The sequence below is a fragment of the Staurois parvus genome, unplaced genomic scaffold, assembly GCF_062004578.1.
Source record: "Staurois parvus isolate SC_StPar_1 unplaced genomic scaffold, SC_StPar_1.0 ptg000791l, whole genome shotgun sequence".
Classification (NCBI taxonomy): Eukaryota; Metazoa; Chordata; class Amphibia; order Anura; family Ranidae; genus Staurois; species Staurois parvus.
Window position 1 is genome coordinate 370,638 of NW_028318587.1, and position 19,701 is coordinate 390,338.

General features: G+C 49.5%; 1 protein-coding gene across 1 annotated transcript in view; it reads right to left on the reverse strand.

Annotated features, from left to right (window-relative positions):
• The window catches only part of LOC149444300 (C-type lectin domain family 10 member A-like), a 29,720-nt gene extending 10,085 nt beyond the window's left edge, over positions 1-19,635 (reverse strand). The window contains exons 1-5 of the mRNA XM_089654703.1: positions 19,546-19,635; positions 18,188-18,301; positions 6,875-6,970; positions 6,741-6,797; positions 6,453-6,524 (exon numbers count right to left, since the gene is read on the reverse strand). Of these exons, the coding sequence (XP_089510829.1) occupies positions 6,453-6,524; positions 6,741-6,797; positions 6,875-6,970; positions 18,188-18,301; positions 19,546-19,624 (418 nt within the window). The 5' untranslated portion in view covers positions 19,625-19,635. The remainder of the gene's footprint in view (positions 1-6,452; positions 6,525-6,740; positions 6,798-6,874; positions 6,971-18,187; positions 18,302-19,545) is intronic.
• Positions 19,636-19,701: the final 66 nt, after the last annotated feature.

Genomic DNA, 19,701 nt, shown 5'->3' on the forward strand with positions numbered 1-19,701 from the left:
CCTCACAGTGTGACCTCCAGCAGTGTGACCTCCAGCAGTGTGACCTCACAGTGTGACCTCCAGCAGTGTGACCTCACAGTGTGACCTCCAGCAGTGTGACCTCACAGTGTGACCTCCAGCAGTGTGACCTCCAGCAGTGTGACCTCACTGTGTGACCTCCAGCAGTGTGACCTCACAGTGTGACCTCCAGCAGTGTGACCTCACAGTGTGACCTCCAGCAGTGTGACCTCACTGTGTGACCTCCAGCAGTGTGACCTCACAGTGTGACCTCACAGTGTGACCTCCAGCAGTGTGACCTCCAGCAGTGTGACCTCACAGTGTGACCTCCAGCAGTGTGACCTCACAGTGTACAATGTTACCGTCTGACTGACCTTCTGGTCCCCAATGTATGGACTCTGAAGATCAAATGGCTGAATAATCGCTCCAAAAGATGTTCCCTCCAGATACCCGCCTCAGGCTCAGCCGTGTTCCTCAGAAACAAAAGCTCAGCTTAGTGCTTTACCCTTATGAAGCTTTTATTGCTCATTAAACATCGGAAATGCTCTGACGTTCCGGAGGTCCATATCTGCACCATGTATGGTGAACATCATGTAATGTGCTAATCAGCCACAAGATGGCGGTATCATCCCCGGCAGTATAGAACCAGTCCGGGCTCCAAAACGTCACTACACACAGTATATGGCGAGGCAATGTAGGGGCCCTATATATATATATCTGCAGGCAATGCAGGGGCCCTATATATATATATCTGCAGGCAATGCACGGGCCCTATATATATATATCTGCAGGCAATGCAGGGGCCCTATATATATATATATCTGCAGGCAATGCAGGGGCCCTATATATATATTTCTGCAGGCAATGCAGGGGCCCTATATATATATATATCTGCAGGCAATGCAGGGGCCCTATATATATATATATCTGCAGGCAATGCAGGGGCCCTATATATATATATATATTTATATAACTGCAGGCAATGCACGGGCCCTATATATATATATCTGCAGGCAATGCACGGGCCCTATATATATATATATATAACTGCAGGCAATGCAGGGGCCCTATATATATATATATATCTGCAGGCAATGCACGGGCCCTATATATATATATATATAACTGCAGGCAATGCAGGGGCCCTATATATATATATAACTGCAGGCAGTGCATGGGCCCTATATATATATATATATATCTGCAGGCACTGCAGGGGCCCTATATATATATATATATATATATATATCTGCAGGCAATGCACTGGCCCTATATATATATATCTGCAGGCAATGCAGGGGCCCTATATGTATATATATCTGCAGGCAATGCACGGGCCCTATATATATATATCTGCAGGCAATGCAGGGGCCCTATATGTATATATATATCTACAGGCAATGCACGGGCCCTATATATATATATCTGCAGGCAATGCACGGGCCCTATATATATATATATCTGCAGGCAATGCACGGGCCCCTATATATATATATATCTGCAGGCAATGCACGGGCCCTATATATATATATATATATTATATACAATTACCTGCAGATATGCGGATGACGTCATGACGTTACCATTCATCGGAATAACGGTAGTAGTAATCCACACATCGCTCCAGGATTGTCATATCTGTAGGCAATTGCAGATATATATATATATATAGGGCCCGTGCATTGCCTGCAGATATATATATATATAGGGCCCGTGCATTGCCTGCAGATATATATATATAGGGCCCGTGCATTGCCTGCAGATATATATATATATAGGGCCCCTGCATTGCCTGCAGAGATATATACATATAGGGCCCCTGCATTTCCTGTATATATATATATATATATATATATATATATATATAGGGCCCGTGCATTGCCTGCAGATATATATATATATAGGGCCCCTGCATTTCCTGTATATATATATATATATATATATATATATATATAGGGCCCGTGCATTGCCTGCAGATATATATATATATATAGGGCCCCTGCATTGCCTGCAGATATATATATATAGGGCCCCTGCATTGCCTGCAGATATATATATATATAGGGCCCCTGCATTGCCTGCAGATATATATATATAGGGCCCCTGCATTGCCTGCAGATATATATATATAGGGCCCCTGCATTGCCTGCAGATATATATATATATATAGGGCCCCTGCATTGCCTGCAGATATATATATATAGGGCCCCTGCATTGCCTGCAGATATATATATATATATATAGGGCCCCTGCATTGCCTGCAGATATATATATATAGGGCCCGTGCATTGCCTGCAGATATATATATATAGGGCCCCTGCATTGCCTGCAGATATATATATATAGGGCCCCTACATTGCCTCGCCATATACTGTGTGTAGTGACGTTTTGGAGCCCGGACTGGTTCTATACTGCCGGGGATGATACCGCCATCTTGTGGCTGATTAGCACATTACATGATGTTCACCATACATGGTGCAGATATGGACCTCCGGAACGTCAGAGCATTTCCGATGTTTAATGAGCAATAAAAGCTTCATAAGGGTAAAGCACTAAGCTGAGCTTTTGTTTCTGAGGAACACGGCTGAGCCTGAGGCGGGTATCTGGAGGGAACATCTTTTGGAGCGATTATTCAGCCATTTGATCTTCAGAGTCCATACATTTGGGACCAGAAGGTCAGTCAGACGGTAACATTGTACACTGTGAGGTCACACTGTGAGGTCACATTGCTGGAGGTCACACTGCTGGAGGTCACACTGCTGGAGGTCACACTGCTGGAGGGGAGCAGATTGATGGTGGAGGAGGATTTGTACTGGAATCCTGCGACAGATTCACTCGGTGGTTGTTATCCCAAGAAGGGGTCACGGGAGAACACATAACAACTTCATGTCTCTTTCCCCCCCCTTCGAGTCCAGACACTTTCCCCCCCCTTCCAGCTCGGACACTTTCCCCCCCCCCTTCCAGTCCGGACACTTCCTCCCCCCCCCCTGCCAGTCCGGACACTTCCCCCCCTTCCAGTCCAGTCACTTTCACCCCCTTTCCAGTCCGGACACTTTCACCCCCTTTCCAGTCCGGACACTTTCCCCCCCCCTTCCAGTCCGGACACTTTCCCCCCCCCTTCCAGTCCGGACACTTTCCCCCCCCCTTCCAGTCCGGACACTTTCCCCCCCCTTCCAGTCCGGACACTTTCCCCCCCCTTCCAGTCCGGACACTTTCCCCCCCCTTCCAGTCCGGACACTTTCCCCCCCTTCCATTCCAGGCCAGTTTTCAGCTTTCAGCTCTCTCACACTGTGAATGACAATTGCGCGATCATGCAACACTGTACCCATATGCATGTTTTAGAATTTTTTTGAGACAGATAAAACTTTATTTTAGTGGTATTTATTCACTGCTGGGATTTTTATTTTTTTTTACTATAGAAATGAAATTTCCAAACATTTTGAAAAAAAAGTGTTTTTCTTATAAAGTTTTGCAAATAAATAATTTTTCTTCATAAATCTTGGCCAAAATGTATTCACTATCTTTTTAGTAAAAAAAAAAACAAAACAAATTAGTTTATAACCAAAAATTATAATTTTCGAAACTTTTTTTACATTTTTTTTTTATATTATTATTTATGTTTGTTTGTTTTTTTACATACCATCATCCTAGCAGTATAGTGTTACCATAGTGACACTGTACTACTTTTGGGGGTTGATGGAGATTTTTTCGTCCTTTTTTACACTGATTGCTGTTACACCCATAAAGGCTGTAAAATCAATCATTTCTCTTTCTCTCTGTCTGCATTCTTGCAGCCATTGAAAAATACTGTGTGAGCTGTGATTGGTCACAGCTTGTCACATGGTACAAGGGTGTTGTGAATGGCCCTGTACCATGTGATGGTATTGGCCAGGTGGTGAGTGGTGCCTGGTTTCCTCCAGACATGACGCTTGACATTCAGGCCAAAGAGTTCAATCTTTGTTTTATCAGACCAGAGAGGTTAATTTCTCATATTCTGAGAGTCCCTCAGGTGCCATTTGAATAACTCCAGGTGGCTTCCATTTGCCTTTTTACTGAGGAGTGGCTTCCATCTGGCCAGTCTACCATACCGGCCTGATTGGTGGAGTGCTGCAGAGATGGTTGTTTTTCTGGAAGGTTCTCCTCTCTCCATAGAGAAATGCTGGAGCTCTTTCAGAGTGACCATCGGGTGCTTGGTTACCTCCCTGGCTAAGGTCCTTCTCCCTCGATCGCTCTAGGAAGATTCCTGGTGGTTCCAAACTTCTTCCGTTTACAGATGATGGAGGTCACTGTGCTCATTGGGACCTTCAGTGCTGCAGAAATGTTTCTGTACCCTTCCCCCGATCTGTGCCTTGTACAATCCTGTCTCAGAGGTCTACAGACAATTCCTTGGACTTCATAGCTTGGTTTGTGCTCTGACCTGCACTTTTACCTGTGGGACCTTCTATATGCAGGTTTATGCCTTTCCTAATCATGTCCAATCATCTGAATGTCCCACAGGTGGACTCCCATCAACTGAATGTCCCACAGGTGGACTCCAATCAACTGAATGTCTCACAGGTGAACTCCAATCAAATGAATGTCCCACAGGTGGACTCCAATCAACTGAATGTCCCACAGGTGGACTCCAATCCACTGAATTTCCCACAGGTGGACTCCAATCAACTGAATGTCCCACAGGTGGACTCCAGTCAACTGAATTTCCCACAGGTGGACTCCAATCCACTGAATTTCCCACAGTTGGACTCCAATCCACTGAACGTCCCACAGGTGGACTCCCATCAACTGAATGTCCCACAGGTGGACTCCAATCCACTGAATGTCCCACAGGTGGACTCCAATCCACTGAATGTCCCACAGGTGGACTCCAATCCACTGAATGTCCCACAGGTGGACTCCAATCCACTGAATGTCCCACAGGTGGACTCCAATCAACTGAATGTCCCACAGGTGGACTCCAATCAACTGAATGTCCCACAGGTGGACTCCAATCAAGTTGTGGAAACATCTCAAGGATGAACAGTGGGATCAGGATGCACCAGAGCTCAATTTTGAGTGTTATGGCAAAGGCTGGAAATACGTATGTACATGGGGGGGTTGGATTTAATTTTTAATAAATTGCAAAGATTTCAAAATTAACTTCTTTCACGTTGTCATTATGGGGGATTGTTTGTAGAATGTGGAGGAAAAAATTAATTTAATCCATTTTGGAAAAAGGCCGTAACATAACAAAATGTAGCAAAAGTTAAGCACTGGGAAGACTTTCTGGATGCACTGGGATGATCAGTACACTGGGGAGCCTCCTGATCACTGCTGGGAGAGGAGGTACTGATCTATCCCTGGCATGTTCTGCAGTGGGCCCTTCCATGGTAACACCTTTGCAACCCTGGTAGTTCTGCCACTGGTCTCCAGTAAAGCCAGCGGTCTACCTGCAGCTTATCTTGGTAGAGGAAGAACTTTGCTTCCTCATGTCACAGCTGCCCTCCTGATGACTGGTGGGGTAATGATAGAGGTAGACTGCAAGTCCTCAGGTACAGCTTCCTCTCCAGCAAGGAGAACAGTGAGCAGCACAGTAGTGACTTCATCAAATGTCACTACATTTAGTAACAAGAGACACACAGGTATTCAAACTTCACACCAGCAGACAGTCCCATCAGGAGGGAGGGCTGCTGGATACACCCCCCACTAAGTCAATACACATAAACACATACATCCCATAATAGTTTGATCCCAAACCAAACAAACAATAGAACAATGGGATGCAACCACATTACATTAAACAATCACTAACCCCCCACCCCCAATATTAGGAAAGATCACCCTGTACCCCTAACAAGCACAGGGTGACTTACACGTAATAGGGATAAGGGGAGCTGAGACAGGGGTCTCCCCACCTCTCTGAAGTGAGCTGGGTTGCGTAGTCCCCCCACCCACAGTGACTCCCGTCACAGACCTTTTGGGAAAAATGCTGAGTGTTCATCTCCCAAGCCCTTGGTCGGGAACCCAGGTGATGAATCCCAGCAGGGACTCGTCCTATGCCTCATATGTCACATGAGTCTAAGATGGGGAAAAAGACAGGGGAACTCCATGAAAGTTCAAACCCTGACAACTTTACCATCACAAAGTCCTAGGGACTCCTTCTTGATACGTATCACCTGCAAAGCTGGGCCTGATCATAGGGACAACTGCTGCCTTTCCTTTTACAAATGAATACATTCTTGACCCTCTAACTATGTTCTCCAACATTCTGCTGTCTCCAGTAAGAAAAGGTTAACCCTCTGTACTGAGAAATCCAAGCACAGCCCAAGAGTGTCCAAACACACCCATATTTCAGATAACCACTCCCATTCCAAGGGAGAGTCCAAGGTTGGGTCAAAGGTTTGGAGAATTTCCTAACAAAGATCTACTGCTCCCCCCAAAATACATTTTTCATAACTGATCTTAGAAGGTGCAATTACCTGTTACATCATCAGATAAAATTCGTTTCACAGAGGCCTCCATCCCATTTATTTTAGTAATTACTCCGGCAGCTGTGAAGAGAAGAACACCATTATAAACATATCCTGTACATCCCTTCATGACTATATAGACCTCCGTGCTATACTGTACGTCCCTGTCATTCTGATCACCCGGAGGGATCACATTCTATGGTTTCTCAGTGAGTCCCGGTATGAATTATGTTTTTAATATGTTTGTTCACCTTTTGTAATTTGCACCCTCCGCTCTTCAATTCTGCCCCACCTCACCTCTCATGTCCTTTACGAACGTTTCCATGTTTGTCATTTTCTCCGTCATCCTGGAAACTGGAGGAGGAGAACATCCATAAGGTGAGGAGACCAGACCCCATCACATAGTGTCACCCTTCAGAGGTACATCTTACCATGTTGGGACAGTTTCTCCACTCTGGAGTCCACTCCTAGACTCAGGTTCCTCAGCTTCACCTCCATGTTCTGTTCTGTCTGATCCACCCCCTGACCTGCCAGAGACAAAGAACCAGAATTTATCCCAACAGATGAGTGATCAGGAGGACCCTGAAACTGCCTCGACCCCGGATTCCCCAATTATCACCCATCTACCCAGATGTCCCTCCACTGGTAGATATAATCCACTGTATATGTCATATCATGGGAAGGTGTTAAATATTTGAATGTGCATTATGACATATATGGTAACTGTTAGGGCCCAATCGGAGGATGTCTTATCTGTAGATATATTATTAGTACATATTACATTACGATGGCACTGATCATAGCAGTGATGTCATGTCCACCTCCTCTGCTGTCCCCGGAAAGGCTTTGGTTCCAAGCTTGGGTTATTCCATTGGAACCTCTGATGTCACCACCTGTGGCGGGAAGTCCGTACACCAGATGGCCTTCACAGCGGAACATTGATGAGCCTTTTATCACTTTTATCTTGTGAGTTGCTTATTTGGTGCAATACATTTTATTTATTTACTGCTACACTGAGATGGAACTTTCTTCCTTTTTTTCTTCACAGTATAGAGTTTGTTTCTGCCTAAAGACAAGCAGCCTGAAGTGTGTCTGCCCCCTCCATGGCCTCTACGGGCATTCAGAAATCTCTGGACTTGATTACTTCTGTCCTGAGACAGTTTTTTTCCTCTTTGCTCTCCTTACTATCATGTGACTGGCTCAAAATAGTCTACCACCGGTCCTGATTGGGGGGAGATCTTCCAGAAATTGTAGTGTGGACAGTGGGGGGAGATCTTCCAGAGAATGTAGTGTGGACAGTGGGGGGAGATCTTCCAGAGAATGTAGTGTGGACAGTGGGGGGAGATCTTCCAGAGAATGTAGTGTGGATAGTGGGGGGAGATCTTTCAGAGAATGTAGTGTGGACAGTGGGGGGAGATCTTCCAGAGAATGTAGTGTGAACAGCGGAGGGGAGATCTTCCAGAGAATGTAGTGTGGACAGTGGGGGGAGATCTTCCAGAGAATGTAGTGTGAACAGTGGAGGGGAGATCTTCCAGAGAATGTAGTGTGGACAGTGGGGGGAGATCTTCCAGAGAATGTAGTGTGGACAGTGGGGGGAGATCTTCCAGAGAATGTAGTGTGAACAGTGGAGGGGAGATCTTCCAGAGAATGTAGTGTGGACAGTGGGGGGAGATCTTCCAGAGAATGTAGTGTGGACAGTGGGGGGAGATCTTCCAGAGAATGTAGTGTGGACAGTGGGGGAGATCTTCCAGAGAATGTAGTGTGGACAGTGGGGGAGATCTTCCAGAGAATGTAGTGTGGACAGTGGGGGAGATCTTCCACAGAATGTAGTCTAGACAGGGGTGAGGAGATCTTCCAGAGAATGTAGTATGGACAGTGGTGGGAGATCTTCCAGAGAATGTAGTGTGGACAGTGGGGGAGATCTTCCACAGAATGTAGTCTACACAGGGGTGAGGAGATCTTCCAGAGAATGTAGTGTGGACGGTGGGGGGAGATCTTCCAGAGAATGTAGTGTGGACGGTGGGGGGAGGTCTTCCAGAGAATGTAGTGTGGATGGTGGTGGGAGGTCTTCCAGAGAATGTAGTGTGGACAGTGGGGGGAGATCTTCCAGAGAATGTAGTGTGGACAGTCGGGGGAGATCTTCCAGAGAATGTAGTGTGGACGGTGGGGGGAGGTCTTCAAGAGAATGTAGTGTGGACAGTGGGGGGGGGGGGAGATTTTCCAGAGAATGTAGTGTGGATGGTGGGGGGAGATCTTCCAGAGAATGTAGTGTGGACGGTGGGGGGAGATCTTCCAGAGAATGTAGTGTGGACAGTGGGGGGAGGTCTTCCAGAGAATGTAGTGTGGACAGTGGGGGGAGGTCTTCCAGAGAATGTAGTGTGGACAGTGGGGGAGATCTAACAGAGAATGTAGTGTGGACAGTGGGGGGAGATCTAACAGAGAATGTAAAGTGGACAGTGGGGGGAGATCTTCCAGATAATGTAGTGTGGACAGTGGGGGGAGATCTTCCAGACAATGTAGTGTGGACAGTGGGGAGATCTTCCAGAGAATGTAGTCTGGACAGTGATGGGAGGTCTTCCAGAAAATGTAGTGTGGACTGTGGGGGGAGGTCTTCCAGAGAATGTAGTGTGGACAGTGGGGGGAGGTCTTCCAGAGAATGTAGTGTGGACAGTGGTGGGAGATCTTCCAGAGAATGTAGTGTGGACTGTGGGGGGAGGTCTTCCAGAAAATGTAGTGTGGACAGTCGGGGGAGGTCTTCCAGAGAATGTAGTGTGGACAGTGGAGGGAGATCTTCCAGAAAATGTAGTGTGGACAGTGGGGGGAGGTCTTCCAGAGAATGAAGTGCGGACAGTGGGTGGGAGGTCTTTCAGAGAATGTAGTGTGGACAGTGGGAGGAGGTCTTCTTGAGAATGTAGTGTGGACAGTGGGGGGAGATCTTCCAGAGAATGTAGTGTGGACGGTGGTGGGAGATCTTCCAGAAAATGTAGTATGGATGGTGGGACGAGATCTTCCAGAGAATGTAGTGTGGACAGTGGGGGGAGGTCTTCCAGAGAATGTAGTGTGGACAGTGGGGGGAGGTATTCCAAAGAATGTAGTGTGGACAGTGGGGATATCTTCCAGAGAATGTAGTGTGGACAGTGGGGGGAGTTCTTCAAGAGAATGTAGTGTAGACAGTGGTGGGAGATCTTCCAGAAAATGTAGTGTGAACAGTGGGGGGAGATCTTCCAGAGAATGTAGTGTGGACAGTGGGGGGAGATCTTCCAGAGAATGTAGTGTGGATGGTGGTGGGAGGTCTTCCAGAGAATGTAGTGTGGATGGTGGGGGGAGATCTTCCAGAGAATGTAGTGTGGACAGTGGGGGAGATCTTCCAGAGAATGTAGTGTGGACAGTGGGGGGAGATCTTCCAGAGAATGTAGTGTGGACAGTGGTGGGGAGATCTTCCAGAGAATGTAGTGTGGACAGTGGGGGGAGATCTTCCAGAGAATGCAGTGTGGACAGTGGGCGGAGGTCTTCCAGAGAATGCAGTGTGGACAGTGGGGGGAAATCTTCCAGAGAATGTAGTGTGGACAGTGGGGAGAGATCTTCCAGAGAATGTAGTGTGGACAGTGGGGGGAGATCTTCCAGAGAATGTAGTGTGGACAGTGGGGGGAGATCTTCCAGAGAATGTAGTGTGGACAGTGGGGGGAGATCTTCCAGAGAATGTAGTGTGGACAGTGGGGGGAAGTCTTCCAGAGAATGCAGTGTGGACAGTGGGCGGAGGTCTTCCAGAGAATGTAGTGTGGACAGTGGGGGGAGATCTTCCAGAGAATGTAGTGTGGACAGTGGGGGGAGATCTTCCAGAGAATGTAGTGTGGACAGTGGGGGGAGATCTTCCAGAGAATGCAGTGTGGACAGTGGGGGGAGATCTTCCAGAGAATGTAGTGTGGACAGTGGGCGGAGGTCTTCCAGAGAATGTAGTGTGGACAGTGGGGGGAGGTCTTCCAGAGAATGTAGTGTGGACGGTGGGGGGGAGATCTTCCAGAGAATGTAGTGTGGATGGTGGGGGGAGATCTTCCAGAGAATGTAGTGTGGATGGTGGGGGGAGATCTTCCAGAGAATGTAGTGTGGACAGTGGGGGGAGGTCTTCCAGAGAATGTAGTGTGGACAGTGGGGGGGGAGATCTTCCAGAGAATGTAGTGTGGATGGTGGGGGGAGGTCTTCCAGAGAATGTAGTGTGGACAGTGGGGGGGGGGGGGAGATTTTCCAGAGAATGTAGTGTGGATGGTGGAGGAAGATCTTCCAGAGAATGTAGTGTGGATGGTGGGAGGAGATCTTCCAGAGAATGTAGTGTGGACGGTGGGGGGAGGTCTTCCAGAGAATGTAGTGTGGACAGTGGGGGGGGGGAGATTTTCCAGAGAATGTAGTGTGGATGGTGGGGGGAGATCTTCCAGAGAATGTAGTGTGGATGGTGGGGGGAGATCTTCCAGAGAATGTAGTGTGGACAGTGGGGGGAGGTCTTCCAGAGAATGTAGTGTGGACAGTGGGGAGATCTTCCAGAGAATGTAGTGTGGACAGTGGGGGGAGATCTTCCAGAGAATGTAGTGTGGACAGTGGGGAGATCTTCCAGAGACTGTAGTGTGGACAGTGGGGGAGATCTTCCAGAGAATGTAGTGTGGACAGTGGGGGGAGATCTTCCAGAGAATGTAGTGTGGACAGTGGGGGGGAGGTCTTCCAGAGAATGTAGTGTGGACAGTGGGGGGAGGTCTTCCAGAGAATGTAGTGCGGACAGTGGGGGGAGGTCTTCCAGAGAATGTAGTGTGGACAGTGGGGGGAGATTTTCCAGAGAATGTAGTGTGGACAGTGGGGGGAGGTCTTTCAGTGAATGTAGTGTGGACAGTGGGGGGAGATCTTTCAGAGAATGTAGTTTGGACAGTCGGGGGAGATCTTCCAGAGAATGTAGTGTGGACGGTGGGTTGAGGTCTTCCAGAGAATGTAGTGTGGACAGTGGGGGGAGGTCTTCCAGAGAATGTAGTGTGGACAGTGGGGGGAGGTCTTCCAGAGAATGTAGTGTGGACAGTGGGGGGAGGTCTTCCAGAGAATGTAGTGTGGACAGTCGGGGGAGATCTTCCAAAGAATGTAGTGTGGATAGTGGGGGGAGATCTTCCAGAGAATGTAGTGTGGACAGTCGGGGGAGATCTTCCAGAGAATGTAGTGTGGACGGTGGGGGGAGGTCTTCCAGAGAATGTAGTGTGGATGGTGGGGGGAGATCTTCCAGAGAATGTAGTGTGGACGGTGGGGGGAGATCTTCCAGAGAATGTAGTGTGGACAGTGGGGGGAGGTCTTCCAGAGAATGTAGTGTGGACAGTGGGGGGAGGTCTTCCAGAGAATGTAGTGTGGACAGTGGGGGGGGGGGAGATTTTCCAGAGAATGTAGTGTGGATGGTGGAGGAAGATCTTCCAGAGAATGTAGTGTGGATGGTGGGAGGAGATCTTCCAGAGAATGTAGTGTGGACGGTGGGGGGAGGTCTTCCAGAGAATGTAGTGTGGACAGTGGGGGGGGGGGGAGATTTTCCAGAGAATGTAGTGTGGATGGTGGGGGGAGATCTTCCAGAGAATGTAGTGTGGATGGTGGGGGGAGATCTTCCAGAGAATGTAGTGTGGACAGTGGGGGGAGGTCTTCCAGAGAATGTAGTGTGGACAGTGGGGAGATCTTCCAGAGAATGTAGTGTGGACAGTGGGGGGGAGATCTTCCAGAGAATGTAGTGTGGACAGTGGGGAGATCTTCCAGAGACTGTAGTGTGGACAGTGGGGGAGATCTTCCAGAGAATGTAGTGTGGACAGTGGGGGGAGATCTTCCAGAGAATGTAGTGTGGACAGTGGGGGGGAGGTCTTCCAGAGAATGTAGTGTGGACAGTGGGGGGAGGTCTTCCAGAGAATGTAGTGCGGACAGTGGGGGGAGGTCTTCCAGAGAATGTAGTGTGGACAGTGGGGGGAGATTTTCCAGAGAATGTAGTGTGGACAGTGGGGGGAGGTCTTTCAGTGAATGTAGTGTGGACAGTGGGGGGAGATCTTTCAGAGAATGTAGTGTGGACAGTCGGGGGAGATCTTCCAGAGAATGTAGTGTGGACGGTGGGTTGAGGTCTTCCAGAGAATGTAGTGTGGACAGTGGGGGGAGGTCTTCCAGAGAATGTAGTGTGGACAGTGGGGGGAGATCTTACAGAGAATGTAGTGTGGACAGTCGGGGGAGATCTTCCAGAGAATGTAGTGTGGACGGTGGGGGGAGGTCTTCCAGAGAATGTAGTGTGGATGGTGGGGGGAGATCTTCCAGAGAATGTAGTGTGGACGGTGGGGGGAGATCTTCCAGAGAATGTAGTGTGGACAGTGGGGGGAGGTCTTCCAGAGAATGTAGTGTGGACAGTGGGGGGAGGTCTTCCAGAGAATGTAGTGTGGAAAGTGGGGGGAGATCTTCCAGAGAATGTAGTGTGGACAGTGGGGGGAGGTCTTCCAGAGAATGTAGTGTGGACGGTGGGGGGAGATCTTCCAGAGAATGTAGTGTGGACAGTGGGGGGAGGTCTTCCAGAGAATGTAGTGTGGACAGTGGGGGGAGGTCTTCCAGAGAATGTAGTGTGGACAGTGGGGGGAGGTCTTCCAGAGAATGTAGTGTGGACAGTGGGGGGAGATCTTCCAGAGAATGTAGTGTGGACGGTGGGGGGAGGTCTTTCAGAGAATGTAGTGTGGACAGTGGGAGGAGGTCTTCTTGAGAATGTAGTGTGGACAGTGGGGGGAGATCTTCCAGAGAATGTAGTGTGGACGGTGGTGGGAGATCTTCCAGAAAATGTAGTATGGATGGTGGGACGAGATCTTCCAGAGAATGTAGTGTGGACAGTGGGGGGAGGTATTCCAGAGAATGTAGTGTGGACAGTGGGGGGAGGTATTCCAAAGAATGTAGTGTGGACAGTGGGGATATCTTCCAGAGAATGTAGTGTGGACAGTGGGGGGAGTTCTTCCAGAGAATGTAGTGTAGACAGTGGTGGGAGATCTTCCAGAAAATGTAGTGTGAACAGTGGGGGGAGATCTTCCAGAGAATGTAGTGTGGACAGTGGGGGGAGATCTTCCAGAGAATGTAGTGTGGATGGTGGTGGGAGGTCTTCCAGAGAATGTAGTGTGGATGGTGGGGGGAGATCTTCCAGAGAATGTAGTGTGGACAGTGGGGTAGATCTTCCAGAGAATGTAGTGTGGACAGTGGGGGGAGGTCTTCCAGAGAATGTAGTGTGGACAGTGGGGGGAGGTCTTCCAGAGAATGTAGTGTAGACAGTGGGGGGAGATCTTCCAGAGAATGTAGTGTGGACAGTGGGGGGAGGTCTTCCAGAGAATGTAGTGTGGACAGTGGGGGGAGATCTTCCAGAGAATGTAGTGTGGACAGTGGGGGGAGGTCTTCCAGAGAATGTAGTGTGGACAGTGGGGGGAGGTCTTCCAGAGAATGTAGTGTAGACAGTGGGGGGAGATTTTCCAGAGAATGTAGTGTGGACAGTGGGGGGAGGTCTTTCAGTGAATGTAGTGTGGACAGTGGGGGGAGATCTTCCAGAGAATGCAGTGTGGACAGTGGGGGGAAATCTTCCAGAGAATGTAGTGTGGACAGTGGGGGGAGATCTTCCAGAGAATGTAGTGTGGACAGTGGGGGGAGATCTTCCAGAGAATGTAGTGTGGACAGTGGGGGTAGATCTTCCAGAGAATGTAGTGTGGACAGTGGGGGGAGGTCTTCCAGAGAATGCAGTGTGGACAGTGGGCGGAGGTCTTCCAGAGAATGTAGTGTGGACAGTGGGGGGAGATCTTCCAGAGAATGTAGTGTGGACAGTGGGGGGAGATCTTCCAGAGAATGTAGTGTGGACAGTGGGGGGAGATCTTCCAGAGAATGCAGTGTGGACAGTGGGGGGAGATCTTCCAGAGAATGTAGTGTGGACAGTGGGCGGAGGTCTTCCAGAGAATGTAGTGTGGACAGTGGGGGGAGGTCTTCCAGAGAATGTAGTGTGGACGGTGGGGGGGAGATCTTCCAGAGAATGTAGTGTGGATGGTGGGGGGAGATCTTCCAGAGAATGTAGTGTGGATGGTGGGGGGAGGTCTTCCAGAGAATGTAGTGTGGACAGTGGGGGGGGGGGGGAGATCTTCCAGAGAATGTAGTGTGGATGGTGGGGGGAGGTCTTCCAGAGAATGTAGTGTGGACAGTGGGGGGGGGGGAGATTTTCCAGAGAATGTAGTGTGGATGGTGGAGGAAGATCTTCCAGAGAATGTAGTGTGGATGGTGGGGGGAGATCTTCCAGAGAATGTAGTGTGGACAGTGGGGGGAGGTCTTCCAGAGAATGTAGTGTGGACAGTGGGGGGAGGTCTTCCAGAGAATGTAGTGTGGACAGTGGGGGAGATCTTCCAGAGAATGTAGTGTGGACAGTGGGGAGATCTTCCAGAGACTGTAGTGTGGACAGTGGGGGAGATCTTCCAGAGAATGTAGTGTGGACAGTGGGGGGAGATCTTCCAGAGAATGTAGTGTGGACAGTGGGGGGGAGGTCTTCCAGAGAATGTAGTGTGGACAGTGGGGGGAGGACTTCCAGAGAATGTAGTGCGGACAGTGGGGGGAGGTCTTCCAGAGAATGTAGTGTGGACAGTGGGGGGAGATTTTCCAGAGAATGTAGTGTGGACAGTGGGGGGAGGTCTTTCAGTGAATGTAGTGTGGACAGTGGGGGGAGATCTTCCAGGGAATGTAGTGTGGACAGTGGGCGGAGGTCTTCCAGAGAATGTAGTGTGGACAGTGGGGGGAGGTCTTTCAGAGAATGTAGTGTGGACAGTCGGGGGAGATCTTCCAGAGAATGTAGTGTGGACGGTGGGTTGAGGTCTTCCAGAGAATGTAGTGTGGACAGTGGGGGGAGGTCTTCCAGAGAATGTAGTGTGGACAGTGGGGGGAGATCTTCCAGAGAATGTAGTGTGGACAGTCGGGGGAGATCTTCCAGAGAATGTAGTGTGGACGGTGGGGGGAGGTCTTCCAGAGAATGTAGTGTGGATGGTGGGGGGAGATCTTCCAGAGAATGTAGTGTGGACGGTGGGGGGAGATCTTCCAGAGAATGTAGTGTGGGACAGTGGGGGGAGGTCTTCCAGAGAATGTAGTGTGGACAGTGGGGGGAGGTCTTCCAGAGAATGTAGTGTGGAAAGTGGGGGGAGATCTTCCAGAGAATGTAGTGTGGACGGTGGGGGGAGGTCTTCCAGAGAATGTAGTGTGGACGGTGGGGGGAGATCTTCCAGAGAATGTAGTGTGGACAGTGGGGGGAGGTCTTCCAGAGAATGTAGTGTGGACAGTGGGGGGAGGTCTTCCAGAGAATGTAGTGTGGACAGTGGGGGGAGGTCTTCCAGAGAATGTAGTGTGGACAGTGGGGGGAGATCTTCCAGAGAATGTAGTGTGGACGGTGGGGGGAGGTCTTCCAGAGAATGTAGTGTGGACAGTGGGGGGAGGTCTTCCAGAGAATGTAGTGTGGACAGTGGGGGGAGATCTTCCAGAGAATGTAGTGTGGACGGTGGGGGGAGATCTTCCAGAGAATGTAGTGTGGACAGTGGGGGGAGGTCTTCCAGAGAATGTAGTGTGGACAGTGGGGGGAGGTCTTCCAGAGAATGTAGTGTGGACAGTGGGGGGAGGTCTTCCAGAGAATGTAGTGTGGACGGTGGTGGGAGGTCTTCCAGAGAATGTAGTGTGGACAGTGGGGGGAGGTCTTTCAGTGAATGTAGTGTGGACAGTGGGGGGAGATCTTCCAGAGAATGTAGTGTGGACAGTGGGCGGAGGTCTTCCAGAGAATGTAGTGTGGACAGTGGGGGGAGGTCTTTCAGAGAATGTAGTGTGGACAGTCGGGGGAGATCTTCCAGAGAATGTAGTGTGGACGGTGGGTTGAGGTCTTCCAGAGAATGTAGTGTGGACAGTGGGGGAGGTCTTCCAGAGAATGTAGTGTGGACAGTGGGGGGAGATCTTCCAGAGAATGTAGTGTGGACAGTCGGGGGAGATCTTCCAGAGAATGTAGTGTGGACGGTGGGGGGAGGTCTTCCAGAGAATGTAGTGTGGATGGTGGGGGGAGATCTTCCAGAGAATGTAGTGTGGACGGTGGGGGGAGATCTTCCAGAGAATGTAGTGTGGACAGTGGGGGGAGGTCTTCCAGAGAATGTAGTGTGGACAGTGGGGGGAGGTCTTCCAGAGAATGTAGTGTGGAAAGTGGGGGGAGATCTTCCAGAGAATGTAGTGTGGACGGTGGGGGGAGGTCTTCCAGAGAATGTAGTGTGGACGGTGGGGGGAGATCTTCCAGAGAATGTAGTGTGGACAGTGGGGGGAGGTCTTCCAGAGAATGTAGTGTGGACAGTGGGGGGAGGTCTTCCAGAGAATGTAGTGTGGACAGTGGGGGGAGGTCTTCCAGAGAATGTAGTGTGGACAGTGGGGGGAGATCTTCCAGAGAATGTAGTGTGGACGGTGGGGGGAGGTCTTCCAGAGAATGTAGTGTGGACAGTGGGGGGAGGTCTTCCAGAGAATGTAGTGTGGACAGTGGGGGGAGATCTTCCAGAGAATGTAGTGTGGACGGTGGGGGGAGATCTTCCAGAGAATGTAGTGTGGACGGTGGGGGGAGATCTTCCAGAGAATGTAGTGTGGACAGTGGGGGGAGGTCTTCCAGAGAATGTAGTGTGGACAGTGGGGGGAGGTCTTCCAGAGAATGTAGTGTGGACAGTGGGGGGAGGTCTTCCAGAGAATGTAGTGTGGACGGTGGTGGGAGGTCTTCCAGAGAATGTAGTGTTGACAGTGGGGGGAGATCTTCCAGAGAATGTAGTGTGGACAGTGGGGGGAGATCTTCCAGAGAATGTAGTGTGGACAGTGGGGGGAGGTCTTCCAGAGAATGTAGTGTGGACAGTGGGGGGAGGTCTTCCAGAGAATGTAGTGTGGACAGTGGGGGGAGATCTTCCAGAGAATGTAGTGTGGACGGTGGGGGGAGATCTTCCAGAGAATGTAGTGTGGACGGTGGGGGGAGATCTTCCAGAGAATGTAGTGTGGACAGTGGGGGGAGGTCTTCCAGAGAATGTAGTGTGGACAGTGGGGGGAGGTCTTCCAGAGAATGTAGTGTGGACAGTGGGGGGAGGTCTTCCAGAGAATGTAGTGTGGACGGTGGTGGGAGGTCTTCCAGAGAATGTAGTGTTGACAGTTGGGGGAGATCTTCCAGAGAATGTAGTGTGGACAGTGGGGGGAGGTCTTCCAGAGAATGTAGTGTGGACAGTGGTGGGAGGTCTTCCCAGAGAATGTAGTGTGGACGGTGGGGGGAGGTCTTCCAGAGAATGTAGTGTGGACAGTGGGGGGAGATCTTCCAGAGAATGTAGTGTGGACAGTGGGGGGAGATCTTCCAGAGAATGTAGTGTGGACAGTGGGGGGAGGTCTTCCAGAGAATGTAGTGTGGACAATGGTGGGAGGTCTTCCAGAGAATGTAGTGTGGACGGTGGGGGGAGGTCTTCCAGAGAATGTAGTGTGGACGGTGGGGGGAGATCTTCCAGAGAATGTAGTGTGGACAGTGGGGGGAGATCTTCCAGAGAATGTAGTGTGGACAGTGGTGGGAGGTCTTCCAGAGAATGTAGTGTGGACGGTGGGGGAACGTCTTCCAGAGAATGTAGTGTGGACATTAGTGTAGTGCTGAGTCACAGTACTTATAATAAATGGATGAAATATGAGGTTTATGTGCTGAGGGACAGCGAAAGTGAACTTACGTGTGATGGTGACAATGAGGATGATAATGATGAAGAGGAGGAGAGTACAAATTGCCGACAGAAAGCAAATCAGGCCGGAGGATGGTTGGGGGATCCATTTGTTCATAATGACTCCTGAAAGAGAGAGTTGCATTGGATTCCTTTCGCTGGGTTATGTTTGTAACATACATTATGATAACATAAGTATCTAAAACAGAGGTCTCCAAACTGCAGGCCTGGGGCTGGATCTGGCCCTTGAGGCATTATTCCAGCCACTGACACCAGCAATGGGGCATAATTCCTCCCACTGGCACCAATATTTCTCCCACTAATACCAAATATTGGGCATCATTTACCCCCCACTGGCACTGCCGGCCCCCCTAGAGTCTGAAGGACAGTAAACTGGCCCTTTCTTTAGAAAGTTTGGAGACCCCTGATTTGTAAGATGGGATCTTTAGGCCATTTCAATAATTGAGTTGTCCTCTAAGTGTCTCTACACATGATATACGTCTGGATGAATGATGGGGATATGGGCACCACTAGGAGTGTTCTTCCAAAGCTGCACTTTATTGAATACAAAAGGAATTTTTCCTGAGAACATTGAGAGCACAGCACACCTTCTTCCTAAAAACAGGACAACTCTGGCCAATTCTAGACACACACCCTACAACCCTCTATCAACCCGAACTACCTACAAGGGAAGCTGCAAAGCTGTGTGTCGCCAATGGTACTAGTCAGCGGAGGAGTGTCAGAACCAAATGCCCATGTGACCAGTACACCATGCAACATTAAGCATTGAAGTAGAGGCCTTCACACACGAAGGTTCCGAAACCCCCTCCAATCTTTTCTCATTTTCTAAGATGAGAGGGAATATGTTTCATCTGTAAGATACAAAATATTAATAGCAGAGATATGACGCTGTTCCTTCTTATAGTACGCACTATGACACGCATGTGTATGTAAAATGATATGTCCCGGCCTTATAGAACACCCCAAAAGTGGACTAAAAGGGTCTGTACACCATGCTAATGGCAGCCATGTTGTGTTTCCATTTGCTGAGTTTGGGATGATCCGTGGTAGGGATGAGCTGAACGTACAATACTTGGACTTGGTTTGAGGCGAGTTCACCAAACATAATAGAAGTTCGGGTTCTGAATCCAAACCCCATTAAAGACAATAAGACCAGAATGTTAAAAACCAGAAACTACCATTTTCTAGGCTAAGGATCAAGGGATTGTCAAAAAAATGGCATGGGGGGGGGGGGGGGGATGTCTGGGAACAGCACTGGAGGACATACTAGAGGAGAAAAAAAAATTAAGAAATATTAAAAATGCTAAATTCCTTCAAATACGCCATTTGTCTGTAGGGGGATCTTGTACCTCGGTAAGTTGAATAGTTTCTCATGCTGGGTGTTGAGTCTTCTTGAATAAGCTGCACATCCTTATACCGCACTGACATGTCCTGTAGAAGACTCTGTAATGGGAAGACAGACAGGTCTACACATCACAGGACACATAGACACCCCCTTTCCCCTT